We start from the raw sequence: 14,417 nt of genomic DNA on the forward strand, positions 1-14,417 counted from the left end.
ATCAACGACTGCTCTCCTTTTTGTTCACCTGGACGTTCCTGTTACATAATGTTCATTGATAACTCATAATTCATAAATAGCTATCAGTTATTTATCTCATTTTCTGCTCCAATTAAATTGATCATATTTTTTTCCAGTAATAAATGAATAAAAAGACATGGTCTTGATCAAGTACACACTAAAAAGTATTCTATCCTATTTTTGACTTTTAATTTGAAATTCATAAAAAATTATACCGGAAGTTAGACCCAGCGTTCAATTTCGTTCCACATCACATCCGCTGAGCAACAGCACAGCAGAAGTACATTTTTGTGTTTTTGTATTTCTAAGCACAGCAGTGCAGTAGACATTTTCAACTACCGTGAGTATGCCTTCAAAAATATTATTTATGTAACTAGTTTGTATGTAGCAAAAGCTATTCGTTTTCATATGCAATGATAGAATAGTGGCTAAGCGTAGCAATATTTGACATGAAGGAATGGTGATGTGGCTTCTTCGACCGGAATCGTTATTTTGTGTAAAAAAAAAATATCAAAAAGGGAGATATTCAAGGTTTCGAGTAATGACAGTGAACAACTTGTGTGTTAGAATATAAATAACTGAATCACAGAAACTAGCTAACTAGCTAGCTAAACGATGTGGCAATTGAACTGTCTATGGGCAAGCCCATCAATGATGACAACCATTTTCCATTCCATAACCCCCCTACGGTCTCTAGGTTTTTCACTGTGCGTTATTCATTTGTTACAACAATAGAAAGCCTAGTTTCGCATTGTGTTAGAGGATTTGTTATCGCTTGTGAAACAGTGCCATTAACCTTGTATGTTTCTTTTCTGTCACTGCCATGTTTTATTTTAGCCTACATCTTTCCCACATCGGCATCCGTTACTCTAATGAAATCTGGTGTCCCAAAGGGTGAGAACTGCCTTGTAGACATGGACTCCAAGGCAGGGGATCTCTTCAGCGCTGAGCCAGCTGACGCTGCTGGATCCGGAGGTGTCATGGGAAGGTGTGTGCTGTTGTTTTTCTAGCTATGTCTCTATCTGTTTGTTAATCTGTCTAGTACATGGCTCGCCAATCCTGTTCCTGGAGAGCTACCCTCCTGCATGTTTTTGCTCCAACCCCAGTTGTAACTAACCTGATTCAGCTTGTCAACCAGCTAAATATTAGAATTAGGTGAGCTAGATTAGGGTTGGAGTGAACCTACAGGACGGCTCTCCAGGAACAGGTTTTTGAGAGCCCTGCTCTAGTGCCAGCAGTCTGTAAACCTGGTCCTGGAGAGCTACAGGTTGTGCAGGCTTTTGTTCCAGCCCAGCACTAACACACCTGAATCAACTTGTAGCACCATGTATCTCTCTGGTATCATGGTTGGTGACTGGTTCGGGTCCAGATACATTTTATATACATTCCTCATGTGTAGTCATTCTTCTGTGGCTATTATTGTGTCTGTAGGAAAATTGTGATCTGAATTTGTCTCATATTCTTCTTAATCTAGCCTACCACTAAAGGAACTAGATGGGTCAGTTTGTCCTTTCCTTGTATTATACCTGGCTATGATGTGTTGTTGTTCAATCTGTCCACGATCAGTCTCTTGGTTTAATGCTATAAAATTATTCCATCTCCCCATACCTCTTGTTTAGTTTACCACCCTGGCTTTCTGCCTTGCCTCACAGGCTGTGGCTGCCCAAAGGCCTCTCACCCAGTGTGGCCAAGGAGTGGTTTGATCGTCGCCGTGCGTCCATCCGTCCCTGGGCTGGCTTTGTGGATCACAGGAAGTTCACCAAGCCCCGCAACTTTGGTGAACTGTGCCAGAGGGTGGTGCGCAACTTTGACACCTACAACAGCAACTACACCTTCATCTTCCTCGGCCTCATCATCTACTGCATGTAAGAGCTGTGGGACAGGAGTTTAAAGACACTGTGGTATTCAGTGAATATAAAAACACAGTAATTACATTTATTTTATTGATTTTTTTAACCTTTATTTAATCAGTAAGGGCTCATTGAGATTTAAAATCTCTTTTTCAAGAGCGTCCTGGCCAAGATAGGCAGCACCAAGTCATTACAAAATTTACAGACAAACAACATGAAAAACTACAAGTAATCTAGTAAAAACCATAGAATTCACAAGAGTATAACAAAAATCAAAAACAGCAAATTAAAAACATTGACAGGTCAGGGAATCAGTCTCAAGATCATTCATCAGTGATTTAAAAATACCAATCGGGACAGGTTCTTCCAGTTTAAAAGTATTTTGTAAGGCATTCCAAGACGATGGCGCAGAGTACATAAAAGCCCTTTTACCAAATTCAGTTTGGACATTTGGAACAGTTAGCAGGATAAAGTCCAGCGAACGAAGAGAGTACCCACCACATTTCTGAACAATAAAAATGCCCAAATAAAAAGGTAGTAAACCCAAAATGGCTTTATAAATAAAAGTATACCAGTGACTGAGCCTATGAGTGACTAGAGAAGGCCAGCCAACCCTGGTATACAAAGTGCAGTGGTGCGTAAGGGTTTTGCAGTTTAAAAGAAATCTCAAAGTGCCATGGTAAAGGGTGTCAATTGATCTCAAACACTGAGCGGAAGCATTCATATATAAAATATCCCCATAGTCTAGTAAAGGCATAAATGTACCTGATACTAGTCTCCTTCTGGCTTCAAAAGAAAAACAGGCCTTATTCCTAAAATAAAATCCCAATTTCAGCTTAAATTTTTTTGTAAGTTGTTGAATATGCAATTTAAAAGAGAGGCCGTCATCAATTAAAATTCCAAGATATTTATATGAGGTTACAACCTCAATCTCCTTGCCCTGACAAGTACGGTAGTAATAGGTGAAAGGTTCAGAGGTCTATTTCTTGCTTTAGAAAACACCATTAGTTTAGTTTTGTCAGTATTGAGGATAAGCTTCAATTGACACAAGGTATGTTGAACAGTATAAAAAGCAGTTTGCAAGTTCTGGAAAGCTTTTGTAAGAGACGAGGCACAACACTAAATAACAGTATCATCAGCATAAAAATGAAGTTGCGCATTTTGGACATTTTTGTCTAAATCATTTATATAAATAGTGAATAAGAGAGGACCAAGTACAGAGCCTTGGCGCACACCATTAAAGACAGACAATTTAACAGACATAAGCCCATCAAATTGAGTGCACTGAGTTCTATCAGACAGATAGTTAGCAAACCATGCAACTGCATGCTCTGAAAGACCTACACTCGACAATCTCTGCCTTAGTATAGCATGATCAACTGTATCAAAAGCCTTAGAGAGATCAATAAAAAGTGAGACACAGTGCTGTTTTTTGTCAAGGGCTTCAGTGATATCATTTAAAACCTTCATGGCTGCTGTAATTGTGCTATGCTTCTTCCTGAAGCCCGATTGGTACATTGATAAAATAGAGTTAGTAAATAAAAACTCTTTTAGCTGTTCACTCACAAGGGTTTCAAGTATTTTCACCAGGGGTGACAGCTTTGAGATTGGCCTATAATTATTTAAAAGAGTTGGATCTCCCCCTTTTAAAAGTGGTAGGACAAATGCTGATTTCCAGATTTTTGGAATTTCATTACATTCCAGTGTTAGATTGAACAGATATGTAAGTGGTTCAGCTATGAAATCAGCTGCCAGATTTTAAAAAGCAGGGATCCAAAAGATCAGGACCTGCAGGCTTTCTCTGATCTAAGGATTTCAGGGCTTTATGTACCACCTGCACTGAGAATGGCAAAAAGATAAAAGTTTGACCAGCTCTCACTGGTTCATCCACACAGGGTTGTACAGAGACAGAGGACACTGGTTCATCCACACAGGGTTGTACAGAGACAGAGGACACTGAATCAAACAGCCTACCAGATGATACAAAGTGCTCATTGAAACAATTCAGCATTTCAGTTTTGTCATATTCCTTCAAAACACATGACGGTAATTCATTAACATTACTGTTACCAGACATAGACTTAATAGCCTTCCAAAACTTTCTAGGGTCATTCAGGTTACCAGTGGTAACAGACATAAAATATTCAGACTTGGCCTTCCTGAGAAGAAAAGAACACTTGTTTCGTAACTGCCTAAAAATAAGCCAACCAGCATCAGAACATGATTTCCTTGCTTTAGCCCAGGCTAGATTACGGTCGTGAATAATACAAGACAGCTCAGAAGAAAACCATGGATTATCCCGCCCTTTAACCCTGAACCTGCGGAATGGGGCATGTTTGTTTACTATTTGGAAAAAACCATCATGAAAGAATATCCAGGCAGTTTCCACATCAGGGATAACCTCAATCTTGCTCCAGTCAAAATAAAACAAATCATGAAATAAAGCCTGCTCATTAAAACACTTCAAATTTGTCTTATGAATAAAACGTGGGTTTGTCTTAGGAACCTTACTATTTCTAACAGCAACAACAGCACAATGGTCACTTAAATCATTACAAAAAACACCAACCGCAGAATATTTATGTGGAACATTTGTTAATATCAAATCAATCAGGGTAGATTTATCTGGGCATTTAATTTACATATTGCATATAGACAGATTGCAGCCTGTTTTATTTTCAAATTCCAAATCTCAGTGGTTTGAATAGGCCTAGATCTATGCTGGATTAAATTGATTTAGAATCTGTGATTATCAAAGAAACTCTTTCCCTCTTCCAATCTCCCCTGCTTTACCTCAGTATCAGCTCTCCCATGCTGCTGATTGCTTTGGCAGTGTTTGTTGGTGCCTTCTACATCATCCACCTCAAGTCCCTGGAGTCTAAACTGGTCATCTTTGGTGAGTAAAGCAGTCATGATCTGTGAGATGATTGATATGGAACAATTTCAGTGCCAACAGATTGTATTTGAATTCCAAATGTAATAATTTAATTATTGTATTTCATGACTTGACACTGAATTGAATGAATATTGCATTGTTTTATTTAATTGAACATTCAAATTCAATATTTTATGTATTCAGTTTCACTATGGTAGATATTGCATTCATTGTCTATGTATCTAGTTTACAAACTATCAAGTTGATCAAAGTTTCATATATTCAACTTCTCAGATGCATTCAGATTCAGTTCTCTAAATTCAGATTCAAAACCAGAGACAACATCCTGGTACTTTGCCAGCCTGGAAAAGTAGAAGAAAGAATCAAACACTCTCTGTGGTAAACAGAAGCTTCTGGCAGTTTGTGAAGCCAATGTGGCATGTAGAATTTATTTTCTTCCTATGAATTTGGCTCTAGCATCTGAACCGTTTTAGCAATAAGCTATTATGACCCCATTCCTGAATGGTTAGACTCTCTGAAACATGGACGTGCCTTCTGTTCCCCTCTGTGATGCCGCGCAGGACACGTTAGAAGGGAGTGTCACAAACGTTTGGCCCCCCCCATAAGAATATAGTTGAATAGCCCGGTTAAAGCCCTTCCAAGGATAGCCTTTCCACTCCCTATTTAATCTTGCTCTTGTGACTGACTGAGTTCGAACCAGGCCTCCTGCATGTAACAAGACTGTTCACCTGCTTAGCTAAAGCCCATAGGAGTGAGTTTAGGAAGCTATCATGTCTTCAAGTCTCCAGCAAGGTTACTCATCAAAAGAGCGTGGTTCATCAAACCACCTCGGTTACATTTAACCCCACTTTGACCTCACTTTTTCCACATTTTGTTACGTTACAGACTTATACTAAAATGGTTTAAATATTTTTCCCCTCAATCTACGCACAATACCCCATAATGACAAGCTAAAACAGGTTTTAGAGATTTTTGCTAATTTATTAAAAAACAGAGACCTTATTTACATAAGTATTCAGACCCTTTTCTATGAGGCTCTAAATTGAGCTCAGGTGCATCCTGTTTCCATTTATAATTATGGATGTTTTTAAAATTGAGTGGAGTCCACCTGTGGTGAATTCAATTGATTGGACATGATTTGGAAAGGCGCACACCTGTCTAGATAAGGTCCCACAGTTGACAGTGCATGTCAGAGGAAAAAACTAAGCCATGAGGTCAAAGGCACAGATCTGGGCAGCATTGAAGGTCCCCAAGAACACAGTGGCCTTTATCATTCTTAAATGGAAGAAGTTTGGAACCGCGGGTCCGTTTAGAATGTCCCATTATCAAATGGGCTGGAACAGGGACAGGGGGAAAAAGCATGTCATCTGTATGCACTTGAATAGCGAATGGAGGCTGCGCGCTTTCCCGCGGGTCCGTTTTTCACTGATGACTGGTAGACTACTTCGGTTTTATAGCGGAGCTGTGCTTAATAGGAACTGCTGAGAAATACATATAAGAACACTTTTTACGCGTCAACCACTGTTTGAGAAGCATGCTCTCGATGCGCGACAGATGCTATTCTTCCCAAACTCTATGTCATGGGCTCTCCAACCTTGTTACTGCAGCTACCCAGTGCATAATTTTGGAAACCAAGTGGAATCTGTTTGGGAACATCGATAATAACATGTTTTCGCAACGAAACATATATTTCACTAAATGGTTGACAGCCCCTCTGCACTATCGAGAAAGGAACAAACGCATGGTGGTGAGATTCTGTAGCTAAAGGTAACGTGCGACCCAATTAATTATGAAAATATAAAATAAATACCTATTACTAGGCTATTCAAAATCCAAATGCACATTCACTATACTTGCGGTCTATCTGTATGCAACCCTGCACATTCAATGAACCAACAGCATGGCCTAGGGCTGTACGTTCTCTCCCAGACTCGTGGATATACATTTTGGAGCGTAGCATAAGGTAACCAGTCCATACTGTATGCATAACAATACAGTCCACACTCAAAGGCTAGACCAATTATGTACCAAAGACATCTTAAATCAGTTTAGTTTGATGTTTTTCTGCCATGTGTGATATGCAGTAGGTTATGTATTGTATAAGGCACAATCATTATTTGAATTCAGTTTTTTTTTACGGGTTTGGGCTCATAAGCCTATGCATAAGCTCTAATATGCATATGGAGGTTCTGAATGAATCATCGCTTAAGAAAGCCTGTCCATTTTTGTTTTGTTAGTCTTTGAAACAATATCCATGACGACCATCTTTTACACTGTTACAACCTGTGGTTGAACTTTTTTTTTCTCCATAGGTCCATGTTCCAAAGTCTAAACTTTCAGGAATAGGATCATAATAGCTTATAGCCAAAACGGTTCAAACGCTAGAGCCAAATTCAAAGGAAGGAAATAAATTCAACATGCCACATTGGCTTCAGAAACCACCAGAAGCGTCTGTTTACCACAGAGATATACAGACAATGAATGCAATATCTACCATATTGAAACTGAATATTTTAACATTTAATTTCAATATTCAATTTAATTGAAATACAATTTTAAAACCGAATGCAATGTTTATTCAATTCAGTTTAAATAAATGCCTTTACAAATTTGAAAATATTAAATTCTAATTCAATATCCTAATACAAATTCAACATTTATGGAATTTAAATATAATTTCAGTTCGCACTGAAATCAATCTGTAATTTGGGTGTAGGGTGAATAGTATTTGAAATCTGAGTGATTTAAAAAAAAATGTATTTTGCACACAGGAAAAGAGGTGACCGGACCTCACCAATTGGGTCTAGCAGGGGCAGTCTCTTTCCCTGTGTTCTGGTTGGCTGGTGCAGGAGCTGCAGTGTTTTGGGTCCTGGGTAAGTTACAACCCCCATCTCACTCTTTACTGTACACATCAGACCTGGGATAACTGTAGACTTAGGCCTAGATATTCATTATGGAATGTATTTCTCTTTGAAGGAGACAGATGATTAGGGATGTAACATTCACCGATTTGCATGGGAGCCCAAACCGATCCAAATGGAGCTTACATCAGTCAAAACATCAATTCACTTTACGAATTGCAGAGTCACTAACATGTTTTGCTCATATTACATACTTTCGACCTGCTGAAGAAACCATGTGTTTGATGCATTTGATACCATTCCACTCCAGCCGTTACCATGAACCCGTCCTCCCCAATGAAGGTACCACCTACCTCCTGTGGTTGACAGTCATTGATCTACAAGCAATTTTACATGCCAACAACCCCAAGGATTATCAAATCAAAGTTTGTGTCATGTGCGCAAAATACAACAGTGAAATGCTTACTTACAGGTTCTAATCAATAGTACAAAAAATGTGTTAGGTGAACAATAGGTAAGTAAAGAAATAAAACAACAGTAAAAAGACAGGCTATAATAGTAGCGAGGCTACATACAGACACCGGTTAGTCAGGCTGATTGAGGTAGTATGTACATGTAGATATGGTTAAAGTGACTATGCATATATGATGAACAGAGAGTACCAGTAGTGTAAAAGAGGGGTCGGTGGGTGGCGGGACACAATGCAGATAGCCTGGTTAGCCAATGTGCGGGAGCACTGGTTGGTCTGCCCAATTGAGGTAGTATGTACATGAATGTATAGTTAAAGTGACTATGCTTATATGATAAACAGAGAGTAGCAGCAGCGTAAAAAGAGGGGTTGGGGGGGGGGGGGGCACACAATGCAAATAGTCCGGGTAGCCATTTGATTACCTGTTCAGGAGTCTTATGGTTGGGGGTAAAAACTGTTGAGAAGCCTTTTTGTCCTAGACTTCGCACTCCGGTACCGCTTGCCATGCGGTAGTAGAGAGAACAGTCTATGACTGGGGTGGCTGGGGTCTTTGACAATTTTTAGGGCCTTCCTCTGACACCGCCTGGTGTAGAGGTTATGGATGGCAGGCAGCTTAGCCCCAGTGATGTACTGGGCTGCACGCACTACCCTCTAGTGACTTGCGGTCAGAGGCCGAGCAATTGCCGTACCAGGCAGTGAAGCAACCAGTCAGGATACTCTCGATGTTGCAGCTGTAGAACCTTTTGAGGATCTCAGGACCCATGCCAAATATTTTTTGTTTCCTGAGGGGGAATAGGCTTTGTCGTGCCCTCTTCACGACTGTCTTGGTGTGTTTGGACCATTCTAGTTTGTTGTTGATGTGGACACCGAGGAACTTGAAGCTCTCAATCTGCTCCACTACAGCCCCGTCAATGAGAATGGGGGCGTGCTCGGTCCTCCTTTTCCTGTAGTCCACAATCATCTCCTTAGCCTTGGATACGTTGAGGGATAGGTTGTTATTCTGGCACCACACGGCCAGGTCTCTGACCTCCTCCCTAAAGGCTGTCTCGTCGTTGTCTGTGATCAGGCCTACCGCTGTTGTGTCGTCTGCAAACTTATGATGGTGCTGGAGTCGTGCCTGGCCATGCAGTCGTGGGTGAACAGGGAGTACAGGAGGGGACTGAGCACGCACCCCTGTGGAGCTCCAGTGTTGAGGATCAGCGTGGCAGATGTGTTGCTACCTACCCCCACCACCTGGGGGCGGCCTGTCAGGAAGTCCAGGATCCAGTTGCAGAGGGAGGTGTTTAGTCCCAGGATCCTTAACTTAGTGATGAGCTTTGAGGGTACTATGGTGTTGAACGCTGAGCTGTAGTCAATGAATAGCAGTCTCACATAAGTGTTCCTTTAGTCCAGGTGGGAAAGGGCAGTGTGGAGTGCAATCATCTGTGGATCTGTTTGGGCGGTATGCAAATTGGGGTGGGTCTAGGGTTTCTGGGATAATGGTGTTGATGTGAGCCATTACCAACCTTTCAAAGCACTTCATGGCTACGGACGTGAGTGCTACGGGTCTGTAGTCATTTAGGCAGGTTGCCTTTGTGTTCTTGGGCACAGGGACTATGGTGGTCTGCTTGAAACATGTTGGTATTACAGACTCAATCAGGGACATGTTGAAAATGTCAGTGAAGACACCTGCCAGTTGGTCAGCACATGCCCGGAGCACACGTCCTGGTAATCCATCTGGCCCCGCAGCCTTGTGTATGTTGACCTGTTTAAAGGTCTTACTCACGTCGGCTACGGAGAGCGTGATCACACAGTCATCCGGAACAGCTGATGCTCTCATGTATACAGTGTTGCTTGCCTCGAAGCGAGCATAGAAGTGATTTAGCTCGTCTGGCAGGCTCGTGTCACTGGGCAGCTCGCAGCTGTGCTTCCCTTTTGTAGTCTGTAATAGTTTGCAAGCGCTGCCACATAAGACGAGCGTCAGAGCCGGTGTAGTATGATTCAATCTTAGCCCTGTATTGACACTTTGCCTGTTTGATGGTCCGTCGCAGGGCATAGCAGGATTTCTTGTATGCTTCCGGGTTAGAGTCCTGCACATTGAAAGCAGCAGCTCTACCCTTTAGCTCAGTGCGAATGTTGCCTGTAATCCATGGCTTCTGGTTGGGGTATGTACGTACAGTCACTGTGGGAACGACGTTCTCGATGCACTTATTGATAAAGCCAGTGACTGATGTGGTGTACTCCTCAATGCCATCAAGAATTCATGAACATGTTCCAGTCTGTGATAGTAAAACAGTCCTGTAGTTTAGCATCTGCTTCATCTGACCACTTTTTTATAGACCGAGTCACTGGTGCATCCTGCTTTAATTTTTGCATGTAAGCAGGAATCAGGAGGATAGAGTTGTGGTCGGATTCACCTGTACTCTGTGTGGAGTACAGGTGATCTAGAATTTTTTCCCTCTGGTTGCACATTTAACATGTTGATAGAAATTTGGTAGAACTGATTTAAGTTTCCCTGCATTAAAGTCTCCGGCCACTAGGAGCGCCGCCTCTGGGTGAGTGGTTTCCTGTTTGCTTATATTATTCCTCAGCTGACTGAGTGCGGTCTTAATGCCAGCATCTGTCTGTGGTGGTAAATAAACAGCCACGAAAAGTATAGCTGAAAACTCTCTAGGCAAGTAGTGTGGCCTGCAATTTATCACAATATACTCTACTTCAGGCGAGCAAAATCTAGAGACTTCCTTAGATTTCGTGCACCAGCTGTTGTTTACAAATATGCACAGACTGCCCCCCTCGTCTTACCTGAGTGTGCTGTTCTATCTTGCCGGTGCAGCGTATATCCCACTAGCCGAATATCCATGTCATCATTCAGCCATGATTCCGTGAAACATAGGATATTACAGTTTTTGATGTCCCGTTGGTAGGATATTCGTGATCGTACCTTGTCTAATTTATTGTCCAATGATTGCACGTTGGCGAGTAGTATTGACGGTAACGGCAGCTTTCCCAGTCGCCTTCGCCGGGTCCTGACTAGTTATCCGGCTCTTTATCCTCTGTACCTGCGTCGCTTCCTCTTGCAAATAACGGGGATGTCGGACCTGTGGGGTTGTTGTAGAATAAATATTTGTCTAATCCAAGGCGAGTGTCCTGATATCCAGAAGCTCTTTTTTGCCGTAAGATACGGTTGCAGAAACATTATGTACAAAATAAGTTACAAATAACGCAAAAAACCCCACATAATAGCACAATTGGTTGGGCGCCCGTAAAACTGCTGCACTGAGTATACAAAACATTAAGAACAGCTGCTCTCTCCATGACTTAGACTGATCGCGGGAATCCAGGTGAAAGCTATGATACCTCATTCGTTAAATCCACTTCAATCAGTGTAGATAGGTTAAATATTTTTAAACCTTGAGACAATTGAGACATGGATATAACTTTTTACGACACTGCTAGGATTTGAGTCCATTAATTCCCGCCATGAAAATTGTAAATTGATCGCGATGTAGTGCTAAGATTAACCATTGTGTTTGGTTTCTCAAAATTCTACTCTCCTCTTTCTCAGCCCCTTCTATCTCTTCCATTTGATTGACTCTCTCACTTCTCACTCAGGCGCAACGATGTTTGTGATTGGCTCTCACGCTGCCTTCCGGGAGCTGGAGGGAGGATCGGAAATGGAGGAGCTCTTCATGGAGCCTGTGTAGCGATGGAGGAATCTGTATGTCTGTGCCATTATAGCGTCTGTGACAGCATTGGCAGCGCCATTGAGGCTACAACCCATAAGAATCCCCACGCGGGTGACTACTTTAAAATGGCAGAAGCATAGTGGAAGCCCTCAATGGTGCTGCCCATGCTAAAACAGCCTTTTGGCCACTAGAGGCCTCTTTCTCTGTGTGAACCCTCAACACTCACCTTTGACCTTTTTTTTAATATAACACAGAATGCACCTTGTCATGCCTCAAGTGATTTGCTGTTACTGACCCTCTACAACTCTAAGACCATAATAGTACTCAATTTAGAAGAATATATTGATTGACTGTCGTATGCACAAAGAGTGACTGAGACGTTCATGTACCTCAGCACACTTCATACTGTATGCCTACTTCATACTGTCTTTTCCAAATGTAACTGATACCTCTCCTTTTGTGTTTAATACACATTTCTTCCCGTGAAATATCAGTGTCAGCCTTTTGTTTAATGCCTCCGTACCTTCTGTTTTAATGTTCCCTTGTGGATATCTAATAATACAAAATGTCACTCGGTCAACTGAAGACCTGACATGTTACAAAGAGTTTTAACATCGCCACAGTAATAATTCAGATGTGTTTTTAAAAATCCTATATAGCTGATGTTGAATAAGTCCTCAGTGAGCACCATTAAACTGAATGAGGGAAATGGCATCAAATCGCCAATGCTTCTCTGACTGGGGAAGAAGTGCCATTTGCAGCTTTACAATGTATTTATCCAACTAGAATGAATGGTTCTTTTAGACAAATTGCATTTACTTTAAAGCAATGCTTAGTGGATATTCCAGATACCTAATGGTGATCAAGCATTATGTTTAAATCGTACTTTGTATTGCACATACTGTATCTACTTTTAGTCGTGTGCAGGCATGTTGTGTAGTGTTGCTGGGTAACTTTTCATAATTTATTAGCTCTGCTTTATGGCTTTGACATTTAAAGATCAATATATTATTTAAAAAATATATATCTCTCATACTTGTCATGCTATCTTTTTGCTCTTTTTTTGTATTTTTATTGGGAAGTGCAATAAACTGTCCTATCTAAGATATTGTGAGTGTGTTTGTATGAGGAAGTCCATGCATGAATTCTGAAATATTTAGGTCCCTTTTGCGCATAATATTTATTTGTGGTGATTTAAAACATTACATTAAAAGGTATTAAAGGTTGTGTGTATATTCTGTATGTACAGTATATGTGCCAAAATTGCAATACTTTGTAGGCCCTTTTGTGTCCTGGATCCCCCCAAGAGGATGTAGTTTCCCCTACTTTTCTCTCTCCGTGTCCTCCTTCCTTCCCTCCCTCTGTCTGACACTTCAGTGCTAACCACCCCCCTTTCCCCCCTTTATACATGACCCCTGTACACTGCTCATCAAGACAACCCCATGCACAGGTTGCTATGGAGATGACCTTGGAGGTTCAACCATCCACACACACTTCACTCACTGGCATACTGCACACTGCGGCAAAGCTGGGCGATCGATATTCTATTATGCGGAGGGGGAGAGAGAGGAGTCTGTAAGAGCTCGCTGCATGGACATGTGGGAATGTAGGGGGAGGGGGGTGTCAGTGATATAGAGTATCAACGCAGTTTATACACCTTTTGTGAATAGCATTTTACCCACCCATTACGCATACCTCATCTCGTTCAATGCTAAGCGTTTATTCACTCCCCCACTACTACAATCCCTGTTGTGGAAAGATGCATCATAAATGGCAACTACTGTATTCCCTGTAGTGTACTATATAGGGAATAGGGTGCCATTACGGACAAACCCTAAATGTGTGAGGGAGGAGGGGGTGTGTTTAAAACTGTAGGTACAGCCACAGGCTCTGTCATGCCCCCATGAGTTTTTTAACCTACAGTATTATCTATAGCAGACTTTAGCCACTGAACACAGCTATTTAGCCCAGATTAATCTTACTCCAGGATTGAAAACTGTTTTTGGGAGAGCGAAAGTGTTTTTTTTTTTGTCCAGGATTAGGCTTAATCTCAGTCTGGGAAACTGGCCCATACTGTATCTGTACTCTTGTTACCAGTAGGTACAGAATACAAAGCAAGACTAACAAAGCTTCAGAAATGTAAAATGCTGATGACATATTCTTTACTCGCAGAACATTTTATACATTTGTTTTATTAATGCGGAATATCAGTTGTCTGGGAAGCATATGATCAGGGAGCTAGGTAGAATTATTGTTTTGTTTTTCTGCTTCACACGTGGTCATATATCCTGCATTTCTTCTGTTTGCAACTGTTTGTAGGTTTCACATTTCATTTTCTTTAGGTTTCAACATCAAAGCCAAAACGTTTACTTGATTTGGTCGTTTGGTACATTACCCGGGGCTTTTGCCAACTCAGTCTTCTGTCAATTGTACATTTTGCAGTGTAACCTGATATGATTCTCATCATTAGATGGCATCCTAGCGCTCTGCCAATATGTCCCTCAACACTATAGATACAACACGAACACAGTAAAATACTAGATACAGCATATCTCGCTGGTCTTAAGAATCACTTGAAAATCTCTTATTCTCTTACAGATATTTCATTGCGTATACACAACCCCAAATGTTGTCCAGGTGAGGACAAAAAGATAC

At 41.2% G+C, this 14,417-nt stretch overlaps 1 protein-coding gene across 4 annotated transcripts; it reads left to right on the top strand.

Moving 5' to 3' along the window:
- Window positions 1-260: 260 nt before the first annotated feature.
- On the top strand, window positions 261-12,870 carry LOC120031134 (prenylated Rab acceptor protein 1-like). 4 transcript variants are annotated; one of them, XM_038976726.1, is made up of 6 exons: window positions 261-361; window positions 859-1,009; window positions 1,641-1,886; window positions 4,670-4,767; window positions 7,539-7,640; window positions 11,689-12,870. In XM_038976726.1, the coding sequence occupies exons 2-6, from the start codon at window positions 894-896 to the stop codon at window positions 11,778-11,780; spliced, it is 654 nt and encodes a 217-aa protein (XP_038832654.1). In that variant the 5' UTR covers window positions 261-361; window positions 859-893; the 3' UTR covers window positions 11,781-12,870. The 4 variants fall into 4 exon arrangements, with proteins under 4 accessions (XP_038832654.1, XP_038832655.1, XP_038832656.1 ...); XM_038976727.1 differs by having other exon boundaries at window positions 1,674-1,886; XM_038976728.1 differs by having other exon boundaries at window positions 915-1,009.
- Window positions 12,871-14,417: the final 1,547 nt, after the last annotated feature.

Source organism: Salvelinus namaycush, chromosome 37 (assembly GCF_016432855.1).
Source record: "Salvelinus namaycush isolate Seneca chromosome 37, SaNama_1.0, whole genome shotgun sequence".
NCBI classification, from domain to species: Eukaryota; Metazoa; Chordata; class Actinopteri; order Salmoniformes; family Salmonidae; genus Salvelinus; species Salvelinus namaycush.

Coding starts and splice junctions, on each gene's coding strand:
- LOC120031134 (XM_038976726.1), top strand. CDS start 894: ATGAAATCTGGTGTCCCAAAGGGTGAGAACTGCCTTGTAGACATGGAC. Junction 1,887..4,669: donor GGCCTCATCATCTACTGCAT/GTAAGAGCTGTG, acceptor GCTTTACCTCAG/TATCAGCTCTCCCATGCTGC. Junction 7,641..11,688: donor TGCAGTGTTTTGGGTCCTGG/GTAAGTTACAAC, acceptor CTTCTCACTCAG/GCGCAACGATGTTTGTGATT.